General features: G+C 40.2%; 1 protein-coding gene and 1 long non-coding RNA gene across 2 annotated transcripts in view; one reads left to right on the forward strand and one right to left on the reverse strand.

Annotated features, from left to right (window-relative positions):
• Window positions 1-4,072: 4,072 nt before the first annotated feature.
• LOC128916342 (uncharacterized) lies at window positions 4,073-10,880 on the reverse strand. The gene is made up of 4 exons (XR_008468929.1): window positions 10,643-10,880; window positions 10,369-10,439; window positions 9,544-9,645; window positions 4,073-6,517 (listed from the first exon to the last, which is right to left on the reverse strand). It is a non-coding gene; the product is annotated as an uncharacterized LOC128916342 (long non-coding RNA).
• Window positions 10,881-11,082: 202 nt separating this feature from the next.
• Window positions 11,083-26,146, forward strand: part of CLINT1 (clathrin interactor 1) — a 52,604-nt gene continuing 37,540 nt past the window's right edge. Inside the window, exon 1 of the mRNA XM_054217115.1 lies at window positions 11,083-11,298. Coding sequence (XP_054073090.1) covers window positions 11,258-11,298 — 41 coding nt within the window. The 5' untranslated portion in view covers window positions 11,083-11,257. The remainder of the gene's footprint in view (window positions 11,299-26,146) is intronic.

The raw sequence follows: 26,146 nt of genomic DNA on the forward strand, positions 1-26,146 counted from the left end.
AGAGCCAGAAAGCTCAAGCCTTGTGGCATCGAACCTAAACACTCACAAGCACTTCCTTTTTATTTTATGCTACCATAAACATACATACAGGAGATTACAGTGAAGATGCAGTTCACTTTAATTTTGCCGTGGCCACAGCTAGTTTGTGGGCTTCTGGCTGAAGGACACGTGGAATATGTGCAGAGTACTAATCAGACTAAGCCGACTGCCTGGAAGCACAACGGTGCAATTTTTAAGACCACTGCCATGTTTTTTCCAAGTCTTTGAGAATGCATCCTTTACTGAATGGCTTTGTCACAATATGAAACTAAGCAGACCAAAGTGAAAGCAAACATTCCCCTCCTCTGAAAGGCTCCAGTGTGATCACAACAATACCAGTTGAACCCTACTCTAAGCTAGAGTAGTGCTGGTGACTATTTAGAAAATAATTAACTGAACTTTACATGACATTCAGATGTTTCTTGGCTCAAATACCAGTCTGTTCCTCTGCTGAATTCTAGGGATTCTGCAAACAATGAAAAATATTTGCTTAATGGTAGACTTGCATACTATGTTCTTGTTGTGCTGAGTCACCATATCTGTGAAGACAAATGCTGAAAAGAATGTTAGATAGAGAAACAACTATGCTAGACAGACTTTTGAGTGTGATGAAGATTTGTCATAAATATGAAGCAAAGATGGAGTGTTTTTATGAAAGCGTGTGGGTTCGAAGGCAGTTTTTTCAGTTCCCCAAGGAGATTCTTCAAAGCATGTGGAATTTTTATTTTGTTGGGATAAAATTGCTAGAAATGTTAAACAGTCTTTGGCTCTGATTATATCAAGAAATGAAAAGTAAGCCTGAGAGTGGACTTAAGATTGCTAGGCTATGTCCCCCTGCATTTTGATTTGCATTCCTGGCTATGGATTGAGATCAAAGAACTACACATAATGCTTCAGAAGAGTCAAGTTCTGGACACCTACTGCTGAAACAAGAGTTAAATCCAGTACCCTGTTCATTTGCACTCATACCATATGAATAAAACTCTGCTAAACAGTCTTCTATAGCTCTCAGCTCTAAGGCTGGAACGGTGCAGACTTGATGGTTGATGCTTGATTCTTCTTTGCTCTTGCTTGATTGATAGTGCCTGATAACTCTTGTCTTGAGAGCGGGCTCAAACTTATGCCAGGGTGACAGCGTAAACGGATGCGCTATACTTTCCCCTGAAAATCAGAATAAGGAGAAGCTTGTTGCTTGGCAGCCCAAAGAATGTTCCAAGACCAAATTGCCAGCTTGTAAAGAGAAAGAGAAAGGCAGACTGATTATGAGAAAAAGCTTGGTTGAAACAATGGGAGTAAAAAAGAAATAAAGAAAAAAAAAAGTACAGCTTAGTCTCCAGGATATTTTTTCTTTTATTGATGGGTGGAAGGGCAGATGTCTGTGTGCATGTCCACATACGCGTGTGTACACAGTGCTGGAACTGGAATTTCATATATCTGAGGGAAACTGAATTCTGAATTGTCATGGAAAAGTGGACATTCAATTTATTCTAGAGAACGACAATTTCTAAAAAGCACCACAACAGATCTATGAAAACAGACAGACACAGCAGAGAACTACATGGCTGACAAAAGAAGCAAAGGTTTCAAATTTGGCCATAGCAACTAAGTGGACTTATGAAACACTTGCACCTAATATCCATGTTCTTAAAAGCATCTGTTGCCAGCCACTGTTGCCTGTTTTTCGCAAACAACAGTTGCAGTGTTTCAGTTTCACAAAGATGTTTTTGTTACGAAATAAATATGTGTGCAGGTGCATCCTAAAACAAATGGCTTAGATGCCATTAGTGGGGCTGGCTTTCATTTATGGAGCAGAAAATAAAAACCACCCAAAATAGATCTTTCATTAAGAAGGATTTATTCATGATCATAACTGTGGCCATCCTGAAATCAAGAAGATGGCAAATAAAAAGTACACAGATTGTGCAAAGGATAATGTAATCTCAGAAGAAGAGAGATGGCACCTAGTAAATATTGGTATGGAAAGATAAACTCTGAGCAGCAGCTGCACACTAGACACTTCCTCACTCAAAATGGATGACTGTCTGAATGACTTAGAGCTTGCAGGCTTCTTACTTAATGGAGCTTTGACTGGGACTCTCTGGGCTAAACCATTTAACACAATCCTTTTAGTATTAAATAGCTCCTACTGCCAGTATCAAAAATATCTCCAAACACAAAAGCATTCTTCATATGTGCTAAATACAAACTGCAATTGAAGAAGCTGAGATGTTGAATGTCTTCTCACAAGCATTTGAGAAATTCTTTTGAATGGCTTGTGCAGGATGCGTTTGTGCTCCAGAACAGCTCAGAATGGCTCAGTACTTCTAACCAGCTAGTCAAGGACCCAAGCAGGTTTGCAGGGAAATACACGTCGCTTATAGCAGGCACTCAGTGGCAAAGAGCTAAATAGTTTTTGAAAGATCTGATTACTGAACGGTTCCTTTTTATTGGCCATGTGCTTTCTCCATGGACGGATTCATTGGATGTGCAACAATAATTGAGTTTCATCCCACGGGTAAAGTCCATTTGGCGACTTAAGTGCAGTCACTTGTCAGGATGGATTTTTTCACAAATGTACATTTTTCAAGTTTGCATGTCTTTTGTCAATACCTTGGCTCTCCAAGGGACAGCATGTCAACTTCCTACATTCTTACATTTGACTGGTACTGAAAATCCGTCTGCTGTGGTTCTCTGAAGTCTGTTTGATGAGGAAGGCTTTTTGACAACTCCTGCCTCTCCAGAGCTCTTGCCTCTTTGTTTTTGTTGTGAATGTTTTTGGGTTTTTTTCTCTTCCCAGTAACAGAATCTTTTATTCAGGCTAGCAGCATTTATACTCTCTTCTGTTCCTTTCTTCCAAAACAGCAAGCAGTTCCCAAACTAATGAACTCTAATGAACAAGCACCTCAAAGCTTAAGGGCAGCTAATATCTTCTCTCTCAACTCAGCCCTCAACCTTCATCCTAATGTAAGCATTACATTCATGACACAGGGGGAGACTGCAAATAAAAGCCGGACCAATGGGAACAAGAGAGGAATTGAAACTATTGCAAATTAAGAAAGCAGTAGAACAACTGGTATAAAATTAACCAGGCCGCTGCATTATGGTCTTCTGCAACATACTTGTTTTACTGGATGGTACTGCGTGCAAGGCAAAATTTTAGATCTGTCTGGCAATTATTCCAGAAGAAGGAGACAGGCAGTTGGAAATGAGCATCACTTTGTTCCCAAAGCTGTCCTCAATCTCAGAGAAAGAGTAGATGGTAGCTCTCACTTTCTTTGTCAGAATCTAAAAATTGAAGGTCCCAGACCCAGTAACTTCAATACTGAATGAACTGTCAAGAACCTCACAGAAGAACTTTGGAACTGGAGATTATCAATGTGTTTAATTCACTGTCTTTTACCTGATGGTGGCCAGTACCAAATAATCCTGAGGAAGAAGCTGCAGTAAATGACTGCGGATAAGGTTACTCAATGCTGCAAGAAAATGTCCACTTAAATCCCAGTGGATCAAATCTGGTTCTTGCAGACAGCACAAAAAATACATGCTCTTCATTTATGGTATTTTTTTCCATCTGACATTCACTTAAATTGACAACAAACTGCATCAGTTTCACCTCTGAGATTGATTTTGCTCTTTCAACTTTCCTTTTAATTCATTAAAACCTCAGTAGCTTTTATGCTGGTGATGGTGCTTTCAGCTTGCTTTTGTAAAATACTAATAGTCAACAGCAGCTTTTAAAGCCTTATTTTTGCAAAACAACATGAACCAAAACAACCACATTCCTTGCAAGCAACTGAAATAGAAAAGAAGGATGAGGGAGGCATGGAAGTAAAAGTTGCCGTAGAACCGTTTCCTCCCCCTAACAGAAGTTACTAAGGTGGGAGCCCTACATTACAGGACTTGCATCTGCACTGTTTTCCTGTTGATGCATATACATTATTATGTGAAATGAAAGAGAGAAAAGAAACTCATTAAACAGCTTTTTTTATTATTTTATTTGAACATAGAAAAATCAGCGGCACTTTCTTCCATTCTTTTCTTTGGAACATAATGTAATTAAAAATTATTGGGGGGAGTGGGGGGAAGCAGCATTTTAAAGCATTGTCTCACACTTTGAGGTAGAAAGCCAGTTGCTCTGACTAAAACTGACTGGATAATTCCAGGCTGGAGAGTCCCAGCCTGCCAGTCTGTGAAAATGTCTCCATCTACTGTGTTTCGATCCAAGTCCAGCTAAACATTATGAAAAAGGAATTTGAAGACCATCTTGTGAAATGTTGCCATGGCAGTTTTAATTTCCAGCCAAATAAAAATTAGACTAATTTTTGGCTGTTCAAACACTGCTTTCATATCTCCCTATTTTTTGTTTGTTAGTTTGTATCCATGAAAATATGTATGTATGACCTTTAAGAGATAAAGTTGCAGTGATTTCATTGACCACGTTTTACTGTCTTACCAAACAGCAGTTGCCCTGGACCATAGCTTGAAGATTATTTTGATTTGCTATTTCTTTCACCCATTTAGGGGGCTATTTAGTAATGTTGAGAGGGAAGCATGACTACAACTGTCCTGTCATTGTTCATAGCTGATGAAAAGCCATAGTAGGCTTTATCTGATGGGACATACAAGGCATGTATGATACTAGTTAATACCTATGAGAGCAGCCAGGCCAGAGAGAAACAAGGCCTTCAGTGAGCAATAACTGAGATCTGTTTTCCTATAGTTTTGTGTCTTGTAGTTAGATTCGCCTGTTTGTAAGAATGAACAAACTCCCTCAGAAACGGGAACACTAGTAACAGTGCTCTCCAAGGGGATTCCTAGCTATTCAGCTGAACTCCTACTGCAGCCTTTCTACTCCTACTACATGCTTACAGGGGTATTCATATGGTGTATCTCTCCATACAGCTGTGCATTTTCACAAAACATAACTTCATATCCTTAAGCCTGCCACCCCTGTATCTAATGTGTTTGAAATTGGCCCAACAGTAATTGCAAGGGGACTGAGAGACACAAACACAGAGACAGCAAGATCTCATAAGCCTTGTATCCTTAGGAAACCAGGCAAACAAGACCTTTCTGGTTTGGGATCTGGCACAAAGCTGAGTGACTTGGACTACAGTCAAACTGACAACATAACAAATGGGAACACTTACGGACTGCAACCATACCCAAGAATTCTGACCTCACTGGTCTGGCATGTGCTTCTGGTTCAGCCCTGTTCTGCTACCAGTTTTCTAACTCTGGCCACTGTCACAGGAATTTTGGAACTTCAAACCCAGACTGCTAACCAAGACAAACCTGTCAAGGGCTAACTGTTACAAAAAGCAGAAGTGGCCTGTCCTTTTCTCCTCCTCCTGTATAGTTTAAATGCTAGAGATGGATTGTTGTCAGTGGACAAAAGAACTTACTGGAACAGCTGCATAATAGCAAATACCAGCAACAATCCAGGCTCTAGATTCTTAGAATATACTGGAGCTAAAGACTCCAGACTTAAAAGACTGAAAAATCTGGAGATGAGTTTCTGTGAGAGAGATAAAGATCATGCATCGTTCATCTAAGAGAATTCTACTCCGAGGATCAGTTCTCAAATACAAACTCCTAAATTTCCCTTGGAAAGTACTACAGCCACTTAAAGGAGGTGTCCAGGGGCATGACAGAGATAGCTGTGACATCAGGACATAATTCAGAGGGGGGTTCCCCATATTTTACACTTCTAACAGTGGGAATGTTTTAGAAACTATGGTTCCAAAGCCTCCCCAAGAAGTGTCAGATAGTGCCCCATCATCAGCCTGAAGGAAAACTCAGAACATCTAATATCAACCGTTAGTTGGCAATCCCCAAACCCCACATTTTCATCCTAATTTGGAGCCATGCACACACTGCCAATTGCTAATGTGGGAGAAAATGAGAAACCAAAAAACCCCCAAGTAGTTCTGTAAAAAGTGGAACTAATGAAGACGGCTTCCCTGGGGACATTTGTCTCATAGTTGATTGGTTTAATAATTAAATGGTAATATTGGCAGTGGGAACTCACCCCTTTCTAGACATCAGGGAATCCACAACAAAGAGCAACATTGTGAATGCCCTAGACACAGGAAAAGCCAGAATTTACTGCTTACTGGACAATGGAGAACCCTGAGAAGAGAACCTTGACCTTAAATGCTTTCCTTTAAGGGCTGAGCTCAGCTTGCACTACTTTTTCAGGAGCAGTAACAATATGGTCTCTCCTACTCTGTCATTTTCAGAAAATCTGTAAGAATTTTGCATAGATTTGTAATTTTCTTTTAGAAGTAAGCACCTGTGTCTCGTCTAAATGAAATTGTTCAACTGTTTCAAAAGATTGTGAGGAGACAGAGCAAAATCCACAGTATGACCACAGTATGGAATCAACCTTCATTTCTTCAGGCTAAAAAATAAAGCAGCACTAGGGCTGAATACAGACTGATGTTAACATTCAATGCAGCCTCCCTGCAGGGCCTTCCTGCAAAAAAAATATGCTACTGTTATCTTGGCAGAAGAAGCTGTCTGAGGGGCAGAGTTGTCATCCCAGCTTCTGAGATAAGTCACCACTTCTGCCCAGTACTCCCAGTCTTCCACAAGCGTAACATGGGCAGTTATAAGTTATAGTCTTGGCTCTGAAGCTTAAAATAGGATCATTTTCACTTAAAAAACTTTGAATAAATTTGCTACCTATTTTCCTTTATAATGAATCAGACAGGCTCTGGACATGCAAATGCTATTAGTAAATGGGTGGAACACCTCAGCGTAGGGGGAAAGAGGACAGTGTTAGGAGGGATGAAGTTGGAACCACACACATCACTGCCACAGTCTCCTTTTCACTCTCCCCACAGTTCCCACAGGGGGTATGCACTGCCAATATTCCCTGTTACTGCCTGCACCCCAAGACTCTTTCCTTCTGATACGAGTGTGATACAGACTCAGGTGCTGAGTGGTGGAAGCTTTACAGGCAGTTTTACAATCACGGAGGCGACTGGAGGATTTTGCCATTTTTACCAGAGGCAGAACCATTCTATGTCAGAGTAGGAAGACAGTTTCCGAAACAGCCCACCTAGTGACCTTCTGTTTGTAACATGATATGTGTGTGTGTATGGGATGTGTTACAGAAAGACAGATTTGGATTTGGAGAAGCTGCAATTGTTCAGAAAAGCCTGGAACACTAACCAGCCTACAAGCAGAGAACATAATTTCAATATTACTTCTGCCCTATTGACTAATTCTTAGAACAAACAGACTTTACGAAATTCAGACTTCAGCTGTGTAAGTGGGTAAAAAGTGGAGCTTTATGAAATCATGAAAACAAATACTGCTTTAAATGAAAAGTTTGTCTCAGCCTGTGCCACTGCCCCCCTCCCCTGCGACAATGTGATTTTCCTTGACATTCCTCTTTTTTTTTCTACATTTTAATTGTAAATTAATCACTGACTTGGACATCTCTCTACTGTGCATTAATATGGTTGATATTAACAACAATATTGCTCTCCAGGCATTTGGAATGTGCGAGACTTTTTGTGCACCAAATGGCCCATATTAACGTCTGGAATAGCCAGGTGCAAACTCTATTGCAGTGTTCAAATTAGTTCAATTTCTCTAACTGCTTCTCCTGTAATTGATGGCTCAAATTATAATAAAGTACAGTTCCTCTACATGATATATGTTACAACTACTACCTGTTATGCTGAATATTGCATTGCTTTGAAACTCCCTCTACCTACACTGATCAGATCTTTCTTGTAAAGGAACTACTTATGAACCAGAAAGTGTCTTCACATCATTCAGAAATTATACATATGCTCATGCACTTTATCAGTAGCTGACAGAATGGGGATGGCAAAATTACTGTCAGTCATGTTGCATTCAATCTCACATAAAGACCTGCTTTTTACTATACCTTAAAATTGACAATAAATGCCAGTCGTCTCTCCTTGCCCCATTACTGCATCCAGACATAGCTAGTGATGCTTAAAAGATACGCACCTTCATCTTAACTGCTTTTAAATTCCAGCTTCATTCTCTTTCTTCTGCATATACTGTTATTTTCCTATGCCCGCATCTAAAATATTCTCTTTACTATTCGCTTTTTCTGAAGTGTATGATTACAGTGCATTGTAATTTTTTTCACATAGGAACAAAGATTTGTAAAAAACAAACAACCAAATCAACCAAATGATGGCTTATTGATCCCCAACTGTTTCAGTCCAAATGTCATCCCTGATGGGAAAATAGGGAGGAACGGGTGGATTTGGCTTTGGGGATTGTGCACCTTTAGGTGTGGTTAAGAGTCCGGATCCTGGAAACTGCCCGTCATGAGCTGGCAGGTCAGTTCCAGCACTCAGAACTCTGGGAGCTGCTCGCAGCTACTCAAGAAAACCAGCACTAACAAGAACATCAGTTTCATTGCACCACAGCAGAATCTGGGGAACTTGCAGTTCATCAGAAATGTATTTAGAAATTTGATTTTGATCCAATATGGACTGAAGCCAAATTTAAAAATAACAACATTTCTAGCAAATCAGAAAAGTTGTGTTTCTGTAAGCTCCAATTATAATACTTTATATTATTTTTTCTTTAAACAGAGGTTATCAATTTCTTCTCCTAGTCCTGAAAACCAGTGTCCTCAGTTTATTCACAGAAAAAAATGAAGGGCAGATATCAAAGAGCGAGAGTTTTCATCCAGATTGCTTTGCCAGGTGTTAGAATATGAAATTGAGGATCTCGCTCCTCCCAGTCCACAACGGAAAGGCACATGGTAACGTGCCCTGCATTTGTGGGGACAGCAATACTGGTGCTGAGTTCAGTTAAACACCAACCACAGTCAGTCACCATAGATGCTGTGCTGCAGAATAAAGTATCATCTCAGTGTTTACTAGCATTCAAAAACGCAAACTGTGTTAAGAACTTTTATGAAGGAAACTGAGAAAAAAAACCCATAAAACACGTCTAGGTTGTTCAGTGTCTTCACTACTGTATGCAGTTCTGGTTCTTCCCCTTCAGTTTGAAATACAGATGAATCAAAAAGGTATGGCGCAACTTCTGAACAAGGAGAAACTTAAGTATACTGCAAGTCTTAGGCACAGTGAAGAAAACAGTGTAGTAAGAAAACTACAGATTTCTAAATTCGCAACTGACAAGGAAAGGAGCAATAGGAAATTTTTATATACTAATTCTCATAATACTTGAACTAGTAATACTGTTAAGCAGATGATTTAAAACATACAAAAGGAACTATTTTTTCACACAACAGTTCTAACACAGAATTCATTGCCACAAGGTGTTGTGTAAGCTAATCTAAAAGGATTCAAAAAGCAATCAGTTAAATTCATAAAACAAAAGTCCATCCAGTGCTCATAAATAGAAAGCTTTAGTACTAATACTCCAGAACCAGGTCCCTAAGCTACAGAAAACTGAAAATAGGAAAAATGTACCTGGGGACTGATCAATCCACATTCAGCAGTTCTTACATTCTTTACATGAACATCTAATACTTACTACTGTTAGTTTGAGGATGCTGGATTTGATGATCCGTTCAGGATACTCTTGTATTCAAACAGATTTCACCGAGATGTTCAGGAGACAGAGCCATGAAAGTACCTATGTAAAAAGATATAATGGGATGTCAGAAAATGGGCAGGTGAACAGCTGTTTAGTTTTCCAGAACAGTTCAGAGAACCACCAATTTTTAAAAGAGGTGACTGTTATTTGACCAGTAAGTGAAGATGCAACTGGTCTTTCTCATGCCTGTTTTTGCTTGCTCGGACTAAACAATTAAAAGGCAAAAAGTTTACAGATATATGTTGCCTTTGGGTAAAAGTTTACAGATACATATATTCTTTAGGCAAAATATGTTCACTTATGACACAAGCACAAAACCAAGAAATATACATCAAGAATATATTGTTAACTAACTATAATACCCAGGCACTCTGTTCATGTTCTGTGACTTGCCAAGAAATAGCCAACAGACTTCTCTTGAGAAGAAAATCCCTCCATCATGACTGGTCATTCAAAACTCACATTGAAAACAAGTTGATATAGAACAAAAGTAAATGTATGTAATGAAACTGTCTGACAATCCTGATTATAACACCACTGACTTCACTATTTTCATTATACCCAGGGAGCTGTGATGCCGCTTCAATACCCTGCATAGGCAATATTTGAAGATGGTCTTGCAATGCTTGTTGACAAATATGTTAAAACAGTGGATATTCTCCTGAGGCAGCTCTAATGTATGTGATTGTTCCTTGGCTTTTTGTCAATTGACTTGATCTTTATCAAGAAGTGCATGTGCTGTGCCACGATGGACTATGCTACCTTAGTGCACATGCTGCTCCTTTTCATCCGCTTTCCTGTGTCGCATTTCTTGCAGCAATCCAGGTCTCGGCCTGCAAGAGAATCCAGAAAGTCCACCCCAAATTCACCGTAGTCTGTCAGCATGGTCAGCAAACAGGTAGTCATAAAGACAGAATACTGCCCTTATCATTTAATTGCATTCCTTGCAATAAAACTAGAGTATTTTATGCCATATTCTAGTCAGACATAACTTTTGCACCTGTATTTTGTGCTTTAACCAGCTATTTGCACAGACCTTTCTTCCTGCTGTGCCTTGCTGTGGGTCAAGAAGTTCACCACAGGCTTGATGCGTGTGAGGGCGGGTGCGTCAGAGCCGGCCTGTACCCGCACCCCAAGCCAAAGAGGGCACAAAGCTTCGGCCCCGCCACTATGTGACAGTATCTACGGAGCCCTCATGACAAGCCAAACCAGACCAAGCCAAGCCAAGCCAGGCCCGGCCCGGCCAGGCCCGGCCCGGCCCGCTCCCCCTCAGGGAAGGCCGCAGCACTACAACTCCCGGCAGGCCTTGCGCGCAGAGGCGGTGCCCCTCGGCGGAGACTAAAACTCCCAGCAGGCTGCGCGCCCGGCTGGCGCCCGGCTCCCAGCATGCCTTGCGGGGCGCCACGGCCTTCCCGCCCCGCCCCGCCCCGCCGGCGGGAAGACTACATCTCCCAGCAGGCCCCGCGGCCGTGACACTCTCCATTTCCGGGAGCGGCGCCGCGTCCCTCGCTGGGCAGAGGCGGCAGCGAGCCGGAGTGGGCCTGGCTCGGCGGCGCGGCGGCGGCTGCCCGGAGCGCGGCTAGCGGGGCCTCCTGGGGCCGGCGGCGGAGGAGGGCAGCGAGGCCGGGGAGGTCTCCAGGCGGTCGGCGCCATGCTCAATATGTGGAAAGTGCGGGAGCTGGTGGACAAGGCGTGAGTACGGCGGGGCGCGGCGGGCGGGGCGGGGCGGGGCGGGCGGGGGGTCGCGAGGCGGCTCGGTCGTGGCCCCTCAGCCGGGCCTGTGCTCCCCTCCGGCCCCCCTCACAACATGGCCGCTGCCCCTCCCCCTGCTGAGGTGGCCGCCTCACCACCCTCTCCGTGCCCAGCTGACCCCTTCCTTGCTCGCCCTCCCGCCTTCCCGGGGTTCTGCTCGCTGTGCTCCCGTGCCCCTCCTCACGGCCCGGCTTTGGCCCCTCTCTCAGGCAGGGGCTGCTTTCCAGGTAGTCTGTGGCCTTTTCCATTATGGCTGGCTGCTTTCCCGCCCCTCTTGGGCTCGTGTGGGCCCTTCCAGCTCTTGGCGAGCTGCACTTCTTCTTTGGGTGCCCCCTTCTCTGCCAGGGTCCCCGGGGCTGTGGGCCTATTTTGGTACAGAAGCCTTTGAAATCTCTCTCTGCTGGGTTGGCTCCTGTCGTGGCCCCTACGCCCCTTAAGAAGAAACAGACAGGTCAGTGGAAGAAGGAGGGGAGTGAAGAACCACCTGTACAACAGTAAATTTTCAGAGTGCTCCCAAAGTCACCACATGCTCTCTAAGTGTTTTCCTCCTCCCGAAGGACGGGTCACTGTTGCAATTGCCATTGACTCACCACCCCTGGGTCTTCCAGAGGTGGAACATGGTAGGGTAGTGAAATGCTCCATCCCCCCCTTAAACATTTAAACAGCTCAGATATTTGCAAGTTTATTTCCTTGAGTGGAGCCTCCTCCCACTGCAAACTTGGCTGTGGTCTTGGTTATCATGATCACCGTGTTGCAGCTTGATAACATGACGTTATTGTTGCGTTTCTCAGCCACTCCTTTATTTTTGTCATGGGAAAAATTTGATATGGTGGAGAACTTAAGACAAGTTATGTTTTGTCTCCTTAAATAATAAATCTTTAGGGACAAACTTAGAATGCTTTTCCATGAATTGTGAACTACTTAGAGGAATAACTGGCTGAAGGTCTGTAGATTAGTATATACCAACTGAGGTTATGTGAATTTATAGTTGTGTCTAGCCTTAGAAGTCAAAGGGTGAATCTTTCAAAATCGAGATTCCATTTTGAACATTTTTTACTTTTGTTTCTCCAAACACTTCTTAAACTGACCTGCTTTTTATATATATGCTTAAAGACAATAAACTGAAGAGAAACAGCAACTTATTCATGATAATCAGGTGTTTTGCTTATGATGCTGCATACTGGACTGAGACTTTTCTAGGCCAAGAATCAATGACATTTAAAAACCAGCGTGAATGAGACTTCTCCTGAGGAACTTTTTACAGTTCCTTGCATGCAAATTCAGCCCTTGCTAAATTAGGTTTAATAATGTGAGAAATGCAGTATATAGTAGGACAACCCAAATAGGCCTGTCTTGAGTTCCAGGACCTAAAAGGATGCTTTCAGGGAAATAATGTGGGGTTTTTTTAAGTTTTCCTTATGTAGGTTTATTTGTGTAGGATTAGTGATCACTATAGCATTATAACACTGTCACTGTTTTTAAAATGTTTACTTTTAAGGATATTTTATAAGTTATTAAACCAAACAGTACATCAAAATCTGGTTCAGAAAAGACACTTGATTTCCAAACCAGGTGCAAGAAGTCGACATTTCAAATAATCAAAAATGTCTTTTGAATAAACTCTAGTTTCTGGGAATAACATTATCCAAATAAAGCAGATTGTGTATTTAAAAAAAAAGGGGGGGGGGAATGGGGGGGAAGTGGAGCCTACAGAGTAAATAGTATTTAGAGACATCAAAATCAATAGTCCCATTGTGTGTGGTGCAGATTTGTCATAATGTCTTCTGTCTTAATGCCATGACTTAAAAAATTCTCTGCAGAAGAGGCTAAGTGATATTATCTGCCTCATAAATAACTGCTGATGCTGTGGCAGGAACATACTGAACTTTAAGAAGAAAGTCTCTTTCTTTCCTTAAAAAAGGAATATGATTATATGGGCATTTTGAAAATGTGCAAATAGCTTGAGATTTTGCTAGTTCAAACTTTAATAGCTTTTTAGTGGTTGTTAGCTCTACATCTTGGATCTGTAGTCAGCTGATACTTATCATCTTAGAATTTCAACTTACTCATCTGGGTTTTTTTATCCTTATTTGGGCTTCAGGTGGCTGAGAGGTTGGTTAGGTCAGAGATATTTCAAGGTGGAGGACCTGATTAAACAATTTTTAGATTTTTTGGTGTGTGAAAGTTCAGCAAACATTGATATATAGTTAAGCTACTATTAATTATTTTTTTCAATGTCTGCAGGCTACTTTAACAACAAAAAACCCAAGTAAAAATGGTAACCTATTAAAATTCTTCAAAGTTTTAGAACCAAAAAATAAGTCAACAACTGCAAAATACCCAGTAAAAATTCCAGTTTGTATTTAGTATTATTGAAGTATTTGGTATTTATGTTTTCTTCTGTGTGATAGAAGTTAAGCAGTTGAGTTCATTAGGTGAACTTTGCTTTGTAGTTCTCTTCACACTGTAATCGCCTCTACTATTTGTATTTTGGTATTTTCTAGAAACTCAAAAGTATGGATCTGCATCCTTTTGTGCATAAGACAGTTATTTTTGATACTAAATGGTGGTCCTATTATATATGAAATTTAGAAAGACTATGTGATAGAGTATTAAACTGTTCAAAGATGTGACAAGATACTTTGTGTGTCTTGTTCTCCCTTTTGTTAACCTCATTGTTCTTAGCTGCTAATATAACTCCCCCTCCTTAAATTTAAAGTGCTGTGATTAGTTGCAGTTGAACAGTAATACCTTGTTTCTAACTGGGCATTTTGTTTGGGGTTTAAACCAAATAACTAATAAAGCCTGTCTGTGCCTAGTAAAATTTGTTTTTCCTAAGCTTTATTCTTGCAGTTTCTAAATAAATGTCAAACTTCTTTCACTCTCCGGTTTCTTCCCAGGTACTGCAATGCGTGTGAGAGTTCTTCACATGCGTGGAATTATGTTGAGTTTCTGGTTTGTTTAGAAGGTGCAGGTCTAAATTTTTTCATTTCTTCTGGAATAAATTCTATTTCACGCTATTTTATTATGTGAATAGATTAATTTCAGAAGGTAAACATCTAAAATAGATGTTATCGGTTTATTTATACGGGTTCTTTTTCCCCAGTAGGTCAAAACTGAATTGGAACGTAAACTATATAAATGTAGCCCTCTGTGCTCAACTTGTTTGCGTTATAACAGTAAACTCAGTTTAAATGGCAGAGGTTTCTGATGGCTCAAGTCCAGGATGGTGCAAAGTTAGTGAGTCAGGTGGCAGTTCTGAGTCACTCCTGAAGTAATGTAGTAGACTTTTGTTAGATTCTGTTTTGTCATAGACTTAAGTCTGTGGTAGAAATATGTAGCCTAAGCATTATATGCAAGAGGTGGCCAATTTTTCTGACCTAACAAGCTGCATACCCACAACTTAATGTGACAGAGTGCAGAGGCACACATAGCATGCTTTAGATAGCTGGTGGGAGTGTGAGCTCTGAGAACATTTGGCAGGTGGGAAGTGTGCTGGTCACCAGGTATCCCACTGCTCTGCTGCACAATGGGTTTTCTAGCTTTGTCTCTGGATGACCTGGTGACAGTTGTCCCGGGTGTTCTGCGGCTCCTGTAGCTGGGTGGTCAGGTTACCCTATGTGTGCTTTGAAATAGCCCCTGTGGTTGTCGTGGTGAAACTTGAGGTTACGTGTTGCATTTGAACTGCTTGTGGGCTGCACGAGACTAAGGATCTGCAGGCTGGCCAGTACTGTGTAGAAGCAGCTTATATGAGAAAAGTTATATTTCTATCCATATAGGTGCGTCTGTACTTTGATAATCAAAACCTCAAAGTATCTCCCTACTGTGTGATAACACAGCTGGCAAAAGGTATTGTAGTTGCTGAGATATAGTTCTGGAGTCCTGGCTATGGAAATCTAGAGTATTAGGCAACTTGGTAACTTCCTTTTTTAATCTTATTAGACAAGTACGTGTTGTGGTTTGTGTTCCCTGTGAAATTTCTAGGGAAGTTCTACAAAGAAAACCCCGTAAGTTTTTCAGAAGAAAACACAGGATATTAAGAATCACCGTTAAAACAATTTTTAGCTGGGCAGAAGCAGGAAGGTATTAGTTTGGCCTTGTGGCCAAGTTCAAAAGCCAGGCCATCACATCTCTCTCTAGTTCTGTTGAATCATCTTTTCTTGAAGCAAATCTGCTGACTCTCGTTTTCCAGAAATGTTACTGTATGTTCTTAATCTAGCACAAGGTTCTTCTGCTTAAAGCAGAAGACAGCATTTGTGCATACATACTTAGCAAGGCTAGTTGAACTCATGTCAATAATTCCTCTCAATATAAGATGTCCCTGTAACTTAACATTTTTGCTAACTAGTTCCTGTCATGGACGTGCAGTAAGCAGGATGGAAGGCCTTTGGACCCATTGAGATTAGATTGCTGCCGGTGTCACAATGTGATGAGACTTTATGGCCACTTTCTTTAAAACTTTATTACCATTCTTAGCTTTTGTGGTCTTTGCATGACCAGAATGTGAGAGAGCTCATTTTAAGCACCTTCCACACATCAAAGGGTAAGAAACAGTCTAATTAAAAATTTGGTGAAGGTGACAGATCAGTATGTAGTAAGGTCGGTATAATCTATATGTTCATTTGAATTAGTTAAGGTGGGCAAGATAGTTGTCACTGAGTCTTTGAGCTTCTTGGATGTATACTTAGAAGAGGAGACGGCCTGTGAATTTCTTGCCAGTATGAGGAATATGACAGCTGCCATCCCCCTGTTTTTTCCGTCCCCTTTTCAGTTCAGGTTTTTGTCCACCTGGCTGAGTCCTAACTGCTTTGCTAGTACTGCTCTTAACCACACCTTTGTAGTGACCCAGCAGGAATGTATTTCCACTCCCTCGTGGTGTAGAGTGGGAGTTGAAGCTTTACAGAGCTATGTCTTCATACGTTTTGCAAGCTTGATGAATTGCTCGAGTGTGTAATATTTTAAGCTGTTGTTAAATGGAGAGTGAGTTGTCTTGTTTAGAACTGATTGTAATGCTTGCACGACTACTAAATGCTGGAAACATTTATAACACTTTAGAATTTATTTGTAGAGTTAGGCACTAGGGTCCTCTATTATTTGTTCTGATGTTTCATCTATGTAAGGAGGAAGGATTTTTACCGTTGGTGAAAAAGGAAGGAGCTGCTGTCATCAGCTCCAATACAACTAGGTAGGGGAGAAGTTCTTCTGGTTAATAAACGGCTTGTTTTCTTTAGTACTTCTAATTATACAAGCTGTAAAGAGAAGGGTAATTTATTGGTAGAGTGAATTACTGCTTCGATTGTCATTGCAATTCCTAGCTGGTGTAGCCTAAAGCATGGCATGCAAATTAGAGGTTGCACTTCAGCTGAGGAGTAGAGGTTTCTGTATTACCCCCCACTTCACAGATAAAGAAAGCTAAAAAGATAATTGTGTCAAGTAAACCAAGTTGCAGTGAGTTGATAACAGTTAAAACTCTGGATTTGTTGACCTCCAGTCTCATGTTGTCTGCTAGCTATTGTACTTACTGACATGGTAAATGCATACCAGTAATTTGCCCTACAATTATGTGGCTTACAGTTAACTTTCAGTTGCTTATCGCCATGTTGCTCATGTTTGACCAACATATAAGCAAGATCCCATATATACTCAGCTGGGGGTTTTAAATCCTCTTGCCTAACTACTTTTTTTTAATGTACCTGTAATTGTTCTTGTTTACGGGCAGTTTTCTTATGGTTCATGGATTTGTCCACCCAGACTACTGAGCTCTTCTGTAATCAAGTGCTCTTTGCTAGTTTAGTAATAGCAGGTATTATGGTAAACGATCCATCACATGATATATACGGGGAAAGGGTAAATAACTGTCTAACACTAGTCTATTGCTATCTGACCTTCTGTAAACTCCCTTGCTCCAGTTCCAGGATCATTTGGTTTTCTTTACATTTAAGATTTATTTTGGTTTGCATAAGCAAGATCTTCAGAGCAGTAAATGCTTCCATCATTTTATGTAAGGGACAGTTAACCCTCCCTGCATGAGTTATCTTCCGATTGCTGCTTAAGAGATGTCCTGCTGATAACTGCTTTAAGAACAGCATTTTGTATCATTATTACAAGCAAGATGATGATGATTATCTCCAGCCCTATAAGGACTTGTCCTCTGCCTGGTTACCAGAGAGTGAGAGAAAGAAGAAATAGTCTTGGGAATGCAAAGGAGGACTGTATTTGAACATGCCATTTGGCTTTGCAGCATTGCGTGCCTGTGTCTGCCAACTACTTGTCACAGCACTTACTTCTTAGGGCTCTCCTCCTTTGTTTAAAAAACTTTTCAAAAGTTGCTGGTTTTAATAAGGAATAAAAATGCTTGTAGTCTTTGAGCCATGTAATTTAGTATTGGCGATATACATCTTTGAAATTATTATACTCTGTTATCTCATCTACATAGATATGTCATTTTCCTGTTTGAATATTCAAGTGGTGGAGTAATCAAAAGTAGGCAAATATTACGTGCTGCAGTATATATTCAGAGTTAGCATAAGGTGATTGTGACCAAACACACAAATTTCACCAAAACGGTCCTTCAAGTGGTGCTTTTGTTAGTGCTCTTTCAAATGTATTATTGCCATTTTACACCCTATGGAAGCTAAAAATAGTTTGTATTACATTGCATAAGGCTAGCTACGGTGTTGGCCTTATGTATTTTCAGGGAATCTGAATGATGTGTGTATATGCGACAACTTCTACATCCTGGAAGTATTTTTAAAACATTGCTTTGCATCGCCCTGCCAGAAATAAGACTAGGCTTCTGCTTGGGAAGTAAATGAAGCTGGTCAGAGATAAGAGCCTTACCTACATCACTGTGTGCAACTGTGGTCAGAGGGATCAAGGTGCTTAACTCAGTTCTCTGATAATTCCTCTTGGTTGTGTTGCCAGCTAGTATATTAAAAATATTAGCTGATTTGCATAATCATTTCATATACAAGGTATAATTACTTCCAAAGCATTGTGCAAATGTGGAACGCGCTACTGCTTTCTCTCCTCAGGCTTGCCTATTTCAAGGTGCAACTCTTAAGCATCGCAATGGTCCTAGAACTCAATCTTGAAATTCTGATCCGACTCTTGTATCGCATATCTGCCTCCATTCATTTCAAGTTTTAAAATGAATTTCTGTATTTATGTGAAAATGATAAGCCTTTGTGAAAACAGAAAGACAAGATGTTGGAGAAGTGAAGCATTGTTTCGTGGGATGAACAAAAATGTGTTAAGAGTTGTATGCTTCATTTTTGAACTCTTGGAATTTTTCTCATTTGTTTATTATGAAGTTTAGGATACAACTTGTCCATAAGTCATAATAGAAGAAATCCCATTTGAAGCTGGGAAACTCATCTCCAACATGCAGAACATGACCTGTTGCTTCAAGTATATTCCAAATGCTTTGCTTGCTTGTGCTTCATGTGAAACATCAACTTCCAAATTACCACTCTGTGTTCCAAACTAATATTAAGACAGTATTTTAAAAAGGATTGGGGGTGTGGGGGTGGAATTGAGACTTCTTGGTTTTGGAAAAAGTAGGCCAGCTACTGTCCTTAATTGCTTTTTTACTAAAACAAAGATGTACGATTGCATAAATTTCTGTTTAAAGTTGACTGGTTTACAGACTTTGTTTAAATGCTTTTCTCAAATTTTTTTATTCATCAGGCAAAACTGATAATAGGGCAAGAAAATGAAAAACTAAATTAGCAAATGTAACAGGTGAATAAAGTAGTCATTTTTGTGATTGATCTTTTTCCAGCTCCTTATAGTGGGCCTTATATGGGCCCAAGTATAGACAAAGATTGACAGCTGCTGTCGTCTTTCAGTTTGGAGCATGAGCTTTTTTTACCTATTCCATTTGGAATAAGCAGCTGTAGTATAGCTAAAACTTTCTTTTAAGGATGCTCAGTAGTCTCTTTAGAAAGAGCGATCGTGTAGGAGAGCATAACTCTCTCGTGACAAAACAGTCCCTCTATGCTGCCTCTCTGAAAAATAAGATCTGATTCTAGCAGGGGTGCACTTTATTTTTCTAAGGTACAAGTGTCTGTTAAGATAAGGTCATATGAAACGGTTAGAAGTTGGTAGTTCAGTTCTTTCCAGAAAGCTGTGTAGGCTGTGGCTCTCTGAGTATTTTTTTCAATAACAGTGTTAGAAAAAGTATTCATTACTTATTTATTCCCGCATCGTGTGGTGGTTTAGGTTGCTGTGCAGTGAACCACATAGAGGAACAGATCCAATTGGAAGCTTTCTCTCTTCCTTTGTCTCTCTCCCAAAAGGACTTTGTAAGTTATTTGTTTTTAAGTTAGATTAGTTCCCTAGACTCATTTGCCATACAACCGCACAAGTGTTTGTGTCACACATCTGAGGAAGCAGTGTTGGGATGGGAGGGGAGGGGAGAGGAGAGAGGTGGTTAAAGCTAGCGTACGCGGAGGACGCAGGAACACATGGCTGAGTCTCCCCTCACAGTTACCCTGAAGTTTCAAATGCCATCAGTGTTATCACAAACATGAAAACATAGCCTAAGCCATGAAATCTTAGGTTGAAGTTTCACAGTCGGTGTAAGCGTAGGCTGATGGTAAAAGAGGTTTCACAGCCTTCCGTCTGCCACAGACTGCACGCTTCCCTCTCCCTTTTGCTGGCACTAGCGTACTTTCTGCTTGATGAGAGAATCTGTCTCTCAGACTAACCAGTTGTTTTTGCCAATTTAATTCTCTGCTGGATCAGTTCCCTGGTATAGTTAACTCCATGGTCACACAAATATTTGTACTGGCATAAAGAAAGGAGTGGTAGTTGGGTAAGAATAAGTGGCTGGGGGCAAAGGAGAGCAAGGTACGGGGTTAGTGCTTGAAGTATACCCTTAGCATGTGGTTTCACAAGCAGGTTGAGGAGCTCTAAGATTATTTTTCTGCTAAAAGAGACCGTCTCACTTTTACACCTGGCCATTCACTGTCTTTGCCTTCCTTATGCTGCTGCTGTGTATTATGCTTATGCTATCTTGCTGATATAGCTAAAAGAAAAACCCCAAGCTTTTAGGGTTCTTAACTGATTTGGCAGCGTGCTGCATAAGCAGCTGTTTATGGCACCACAAGCACTTGTGTTGATAGGGAAAAGGACAGGATGATAGACTGGGACCCTTTTTTGATGATGATACATTTTTACCTAACTTTGTTATTTGAAACTGCCCTGTCAGTGGTTTGTTAGCTGCAGAACTGCTCTAAAAGATCACAAATTTAAATTCTAAGTTTAAATTTCTTAAGGTTGTTCTACTGTATGTCCCTACTTCAAAGCTTCACAGCTAACCTTTCTATGTTTGTATCACTGTTGTGTTGGGGGATATGCATCAGTATTTCTGGTTCCACTCTCAGGTCCCAAATTTGGGGAAAAGGATATAGACTGAAACAGGTAGTTGTTTTGTATGGTGCTACTTTGAATGATTCAGGCTGGAGGTGATCTCTGGATGCAACAGATCTTCACATGAGAGATGCTTTCAATTCAATTTAAAAGTGCAGCTGATTGTATTAGAAATACTGGTGGTGAATATATTTCAGTAGTTATAGAGTGGTATTCTATGTAGGTCATGTTAAATAGATTGAATCTTTTTGGATGTGTTTGGTTTGCCATTAAAAATGAAACTAATGTGACAAAATAAGAATATATTTGTGTCTTTTAAGGAAACCACTACATAGCTGTTGTACTCTTCCCTCTCCTCATCCAAATAGTGTGTCTTACCCTAACCAGTTAAATATTGACTGCATGCTTAATAGATATTAACTCATTCATTTGGGATACAATTAGAAATATTAGTGTATATTCAACTTGTTTAATGATACTGACCTGCATTTTTTTTAACCTATTTAATAATAATAATGAGACCTTTTGGGGGTTAGGGAGTATGTTTGTGTTTTTCTCTGCTCTGTTCTGACTCATAACAATAAATGTTTTTCTTGTTGGTTGCTTTCCCCATCCTGTCAAGCTGTTTAGAAGTGTCCTAATGTACATTACAGACTGTTCAGTGTTCCCTCTCAAGGTGTAACTTTATATTTAGTAAACATACATCCCTATGTGATGCATGTTTTCTGTTCTGTGAGACCTCTCAGTTGAAGGTTTCTCTAAATCCATCTTGAATGTAAAGAGAAGAAAAAGGCTTTTGATAACCTTAGGTAATTTTATTGGAGTTGCAGTGGGTGGATGCATCTTCTGAAAAATAAATTACATTCTTGGTAACTTACATCTGTGAATAGAGCGTGTATCTTAATAATTGCTGTCACTTTTAATTATTCCCTGTTTTGATGATTATTTAATTATTTTAACTACTCTTCCATATGATCAGGCAAAGAGAGGTGGGAACCCCCCCCCCCGCTCTGTTCAGAGGTGTTTGTTGTATGAACGAGTTAAACCCCTGTGATAGAAGTTATCTCTCCTTGCTACCAAACAGATGATTGCATTTCTTGAGACACCTTGAAAACTTAGTGCTAGTAGACTTCTAATTGGAAAGTGGAGTCTCTTAGCCTTTAAACTGCCAGTGTCAGGTTTTTGTTAATTACACGGTAACTGTAACTTCTGTAGCTGCAGACATTAGATCATAAAAATCCAGTAATCTTACCATTAGTGAGTAAATAAATAAATAGTTCCTGTATTGAACCATAGTGAAATTGGCTTGTTGTAAATACACAGTGTAATTTGAAATTATCATCTCTGTGTGGACAGGAACTAAAACTGGGGCTCCGAGGCAAATGGAACAGCTCTTGTTACCTTTTTAGGACATAAGAGTTACTTGATCTCCTGGAGGAACCAGTTTAACAAATGATACCTATGAAAGGAGAGGAAACATCATTATCCCCCGCAAATAAGCATGGCTTGGTATTTTGAAAGTTAATTTGTATGTAATTTGCCAGACTCATTCCAGAAAAGAACGCTTGCTTTGAGTAAAAATACGTGTTTGTGAACCTGTGGGTTTTTAGTTTGCCAAGCTACACTTCTTATTTAATGTGAGATACCAATCTGAAAACTTGTTAATATAACATTTATGTTGTAATACTTCACTTGTTCTGAATGGTGTGTTCTTACTGCTTGTGCCCATTTTTGGATACTCTGCTGTGAATAGCTGTAGAAGGACACTCTGCCTTTATCCAAGTTTATATCCATTTATTACCCAAGTTTACTTTGTCTAACTCCTTAATGCAGTAGTAGAAGGATTTCTAGGTTGTGACCTGCCTTCATAGAAAATTGAATGACAAAAGAGTAATAGGTATTAAGCTAATTTAGTCTATTTAGGATTATGGTGACTGCTTTTTATTCTTAGATATACTTGTAGCAGGAAAGAAACATAATAATTCAAGGTTATTAAAGGATGAACAACTGAAGTAGGAAAAGATTAGATTTTTTAAAAACCTTTTTGTTTGTTAATTTACTGGCTGTAGTATAGTCTGAAAACTAATTTTGACGTTCCTAGGAACCTTGAATTGATTTAAATCCTGTGCAAGTATTTTTTCCCCAGTGCGTTCTTGGAACAGTAGTGTTTGTTTTCCTCGTGCACTTTTTTCCTTTTTCTTGTACTAATTATTCTGGTGGGTTTAGTGAGAAACTTCAGTTTTGTCATTGTAAAGAACCACCTGAAATCAAAGACTTGTTTAGGGCAAACAAGACTAAAACATCATATCCCAGTAATATCCTTGTGTACTCAAAGACACAATAAATAGTACTAAAACTTGATAGGGAAAGAAACAGTGGGCACAAATTAAAACACATCAGATTAACTCTGGGCAGAAGGAAACACTCTTTTACTGTGAGGATGGTCAAACACTGGAGCAGGCTGCCCGGAAATGCTGGGGGGGCTCCATCCTTGGTGATACTTAGAACCTGTCTAGAGCATGGTCCTGGGCAACCTGCTGCTGAGCCTGCTTGAGCAGGGTGGGTGGGCTGGGGCATCACAAGAGCTCCCTCCCAGCCGCAGCCGGTCTCCGGTCTGACTCAGCTCTCTGCAACGGTAACAGCTCTTTATAGAATACTAAAATGAAGATCAACCAGAATATATCAAATGAAAGTGGACTGAGAAGGTACGACAGCCCTGTATTGCCTAACACTCAATTTTTGCAGAAAAACCACTTCACTATTTCTGCCAGTGGAAATACCATGAGTGACACAAAGTGCATTGTGCAGCCCTTCCATGGTATTTCATTTTTGTTTCATGTACTATGAGCCTCATCTGTAATTCTTCTATCAGTTGAACTATTTTAATGTGCTTTTTCATTATATATGGTGTACTTATCCCATGTAATGAGATGTTATAGAAGAAATAGTGGGGAAACTTGTCAGCATAACTTTATTAGGATTATAGTAAATTAACTTGATCAGGAGATGCCAAGTAATTTAATGGGAGGAAGGCCTCCAGTTAGTGAAGGGAAAAATAGTTCTTATTGGTCTATTGTATGAGATATACATCTGTTACAAAGCATACCTGTCTTGGTTTAAGACAGATTTTTAGAAGACTGAAGAATAAGGTGGAACATGCAATATATTTCTTTCAGAAAATTTTGAATAAATCTATTCTGTCAGTGTCCCATTTTAAAATACTATGGTTAGCAGGAATCCATTATGGACCAAGCACAAAATAACATAGGCACGGCTGAAGAGATGGGCAACATGCTGAAGAAAACTTTTTCAAATCAAATTAACAAGCAAACTGTCAACCAGTCAGTCCCATTGAACTGAAAATTCAGAACTAAAGGTGTAAGGGCAGAGCAAGAACAGGAAGATAACTGTATCACTTGGTATCCTCCTACCCCATGTGAATGGCAGAGAGGCGATGTGGGCAGGAAATGTGGTAGCAATGGGTGACTTCATGTATCTTATGTAGGTTAGATACACATTGCGTCAGCATCTTACACTGGGAACAGTACGCATTTAGATGACCAGTGACTGGTTGACTGAAGAGCTAGTCGAGAAGACAGAATTGCTAAGCTGTGTCTTGATCCTGAGCTGTGAATTGATTCTGGTTTAGGATATTATTTTCAGAGCCATTCTGTAATAGTGAACATAAAGCACTTGGATTAAAAGTCTTTGTGAGCAACAAAAGCATAAAGAAAATATATTTTTGGGTGCATTTTTCAAAAAGGTTGCTTACATAAAAATGAGGAATTTAACATCTTATAAATTAAAGTACAATTAAGACTTTACAGTTGAATTTCTTGCTCTTACTTTTTAGCAAGGTGAGGTGCAGGGACAGGCTTAGTTTTTTAATAGCTTCCTTCCAAGGAAAAGGGAGATGTTCTTGGAGACACTGACACACAAGTTTAAAGGGCCTTGATTGTGTTCCTCTTATGGCCATGTGTAGTGGAGTCAAGAAATAAGGTTTTTGCACCCAGACGTACTCCATGTAGTATGGTCTTTTCTGGATTGGATTTTGGTATGGGATATGGAAGGAAACACTGCAGGGGGGTTAGAGTTATTGAGTGTAGTGGGTGTTGTAGCACTGCATGCAATAATGTAATAGTTCTTGCGTTCAGCTTCAAATAGTAAGAAAGCAGACTGTAAGCAATCAATTTTGAGAAGCGAAGCTGATCAGCTTCTCTTTAGTGACATCAGTATTCATTTTCTGATTTTATTCTAATTATTTTCATGAAATAAAAGGCCTGAAATCTGATGTTGAGGTGGTGGTTTTTTTGGTTTTTATTGCAAAGAGCAGCAACTATAGAATTCATTATGTGTGTTTAGAAATAAGATCAGTAAATGATAATGCAGTTCATTTTAGAAAAACAAAGATGAAGATAGTAGTCTCAAGTGTCTGTCTCTCCTGAATACCTCCTGCATAGCAATTCCACTGAAAGACACTTGAATAAATGAAGGAAAACAACTGGTTATGAGCCTGCAATTTGATAACAGTGTGTAAACTGTTGCCTCCTCTTCTTTTCTCCTACTCTGAAAAGTGCAGTGCAGCTTCTGCTGCAGTCTTAAGATGTTTTCCAGGACACAAGGCTGTATTAAAGCAGCAGTTGAAGGTTTTCTTGCTTAGTTGCTTCACCCGCTACTTGGACCGTACTTATAGATTCTGTTGTCGACAAGATACATGTCTCGGGCTTTTTTAGGTAATACGATGTTAATGCTTTGCTACATCACAGCTGAAATGTGGAGCTGTACAGGGTCATAGCTCTAGTTGGAGGCAGACGGAAGCTGCAAGCCCTTCAAAGCTGGCCTTGGGTGTTAGGGAGAGTGTGCGACTTTTTGGGTGTGTTTGACACGTATGGTTTACCTACAGTTGGGATGTTGGTTTCTGACTCTGGTTCTGTGAGCCTGAAGGGGCAGGGAGAGGAGCTGGCAGGAGTTAGAGCTGTCAGACAGGCTGGAGGGAACAGGGGTAGCGCTTTCAGAGCAGGACCCCAGACAGATCTGGTAACCTTACCTGTACCTGGCCTGTGGGTCTGATCAGAGAAGAGCTTGTAATAGGTGCTTACTGTTGGCTTAGAGGAGTTTGCTGTACTCAGGTTCATTCTTCTCGAAAGGATTGCAGAAGGTTGATATTGCAAAGTACAGGGGTGCATGTGATGTCGTAGTGCCAAAGTGATTATACAGTAGCAGAGAATGATCAGTTTGTGTGTTAAAAGCTTCAGCGCCTGCATTGTTTAAACTTTAATCAGCCCTCCCTAGTGGAACAGCTAGCATGTGTTTAGAGTAATGCTTAATTTGTAATAACTTTGGAATTAGGGCAATGTTTTAATGGTACTCAGCTTGCAGTGAAGGGATAGCTGAAACTACAAGGATCATTAAG

Source organism: Rissa tridactyla, chromosome 11 (genome assembly GCF_028500815.1).
Source record: "Rissa tridactyla isolate bRisTri1 chromosome 11, bRisTri1.patW.cur.20221130, whole genome shotgun sequence".
NCBI classification, from domain to species: Eukaryota; Metazoa; Chordata; class Aves; order Charadriiformes; family Laridae; genus Rissa; species Rissa tridactyla.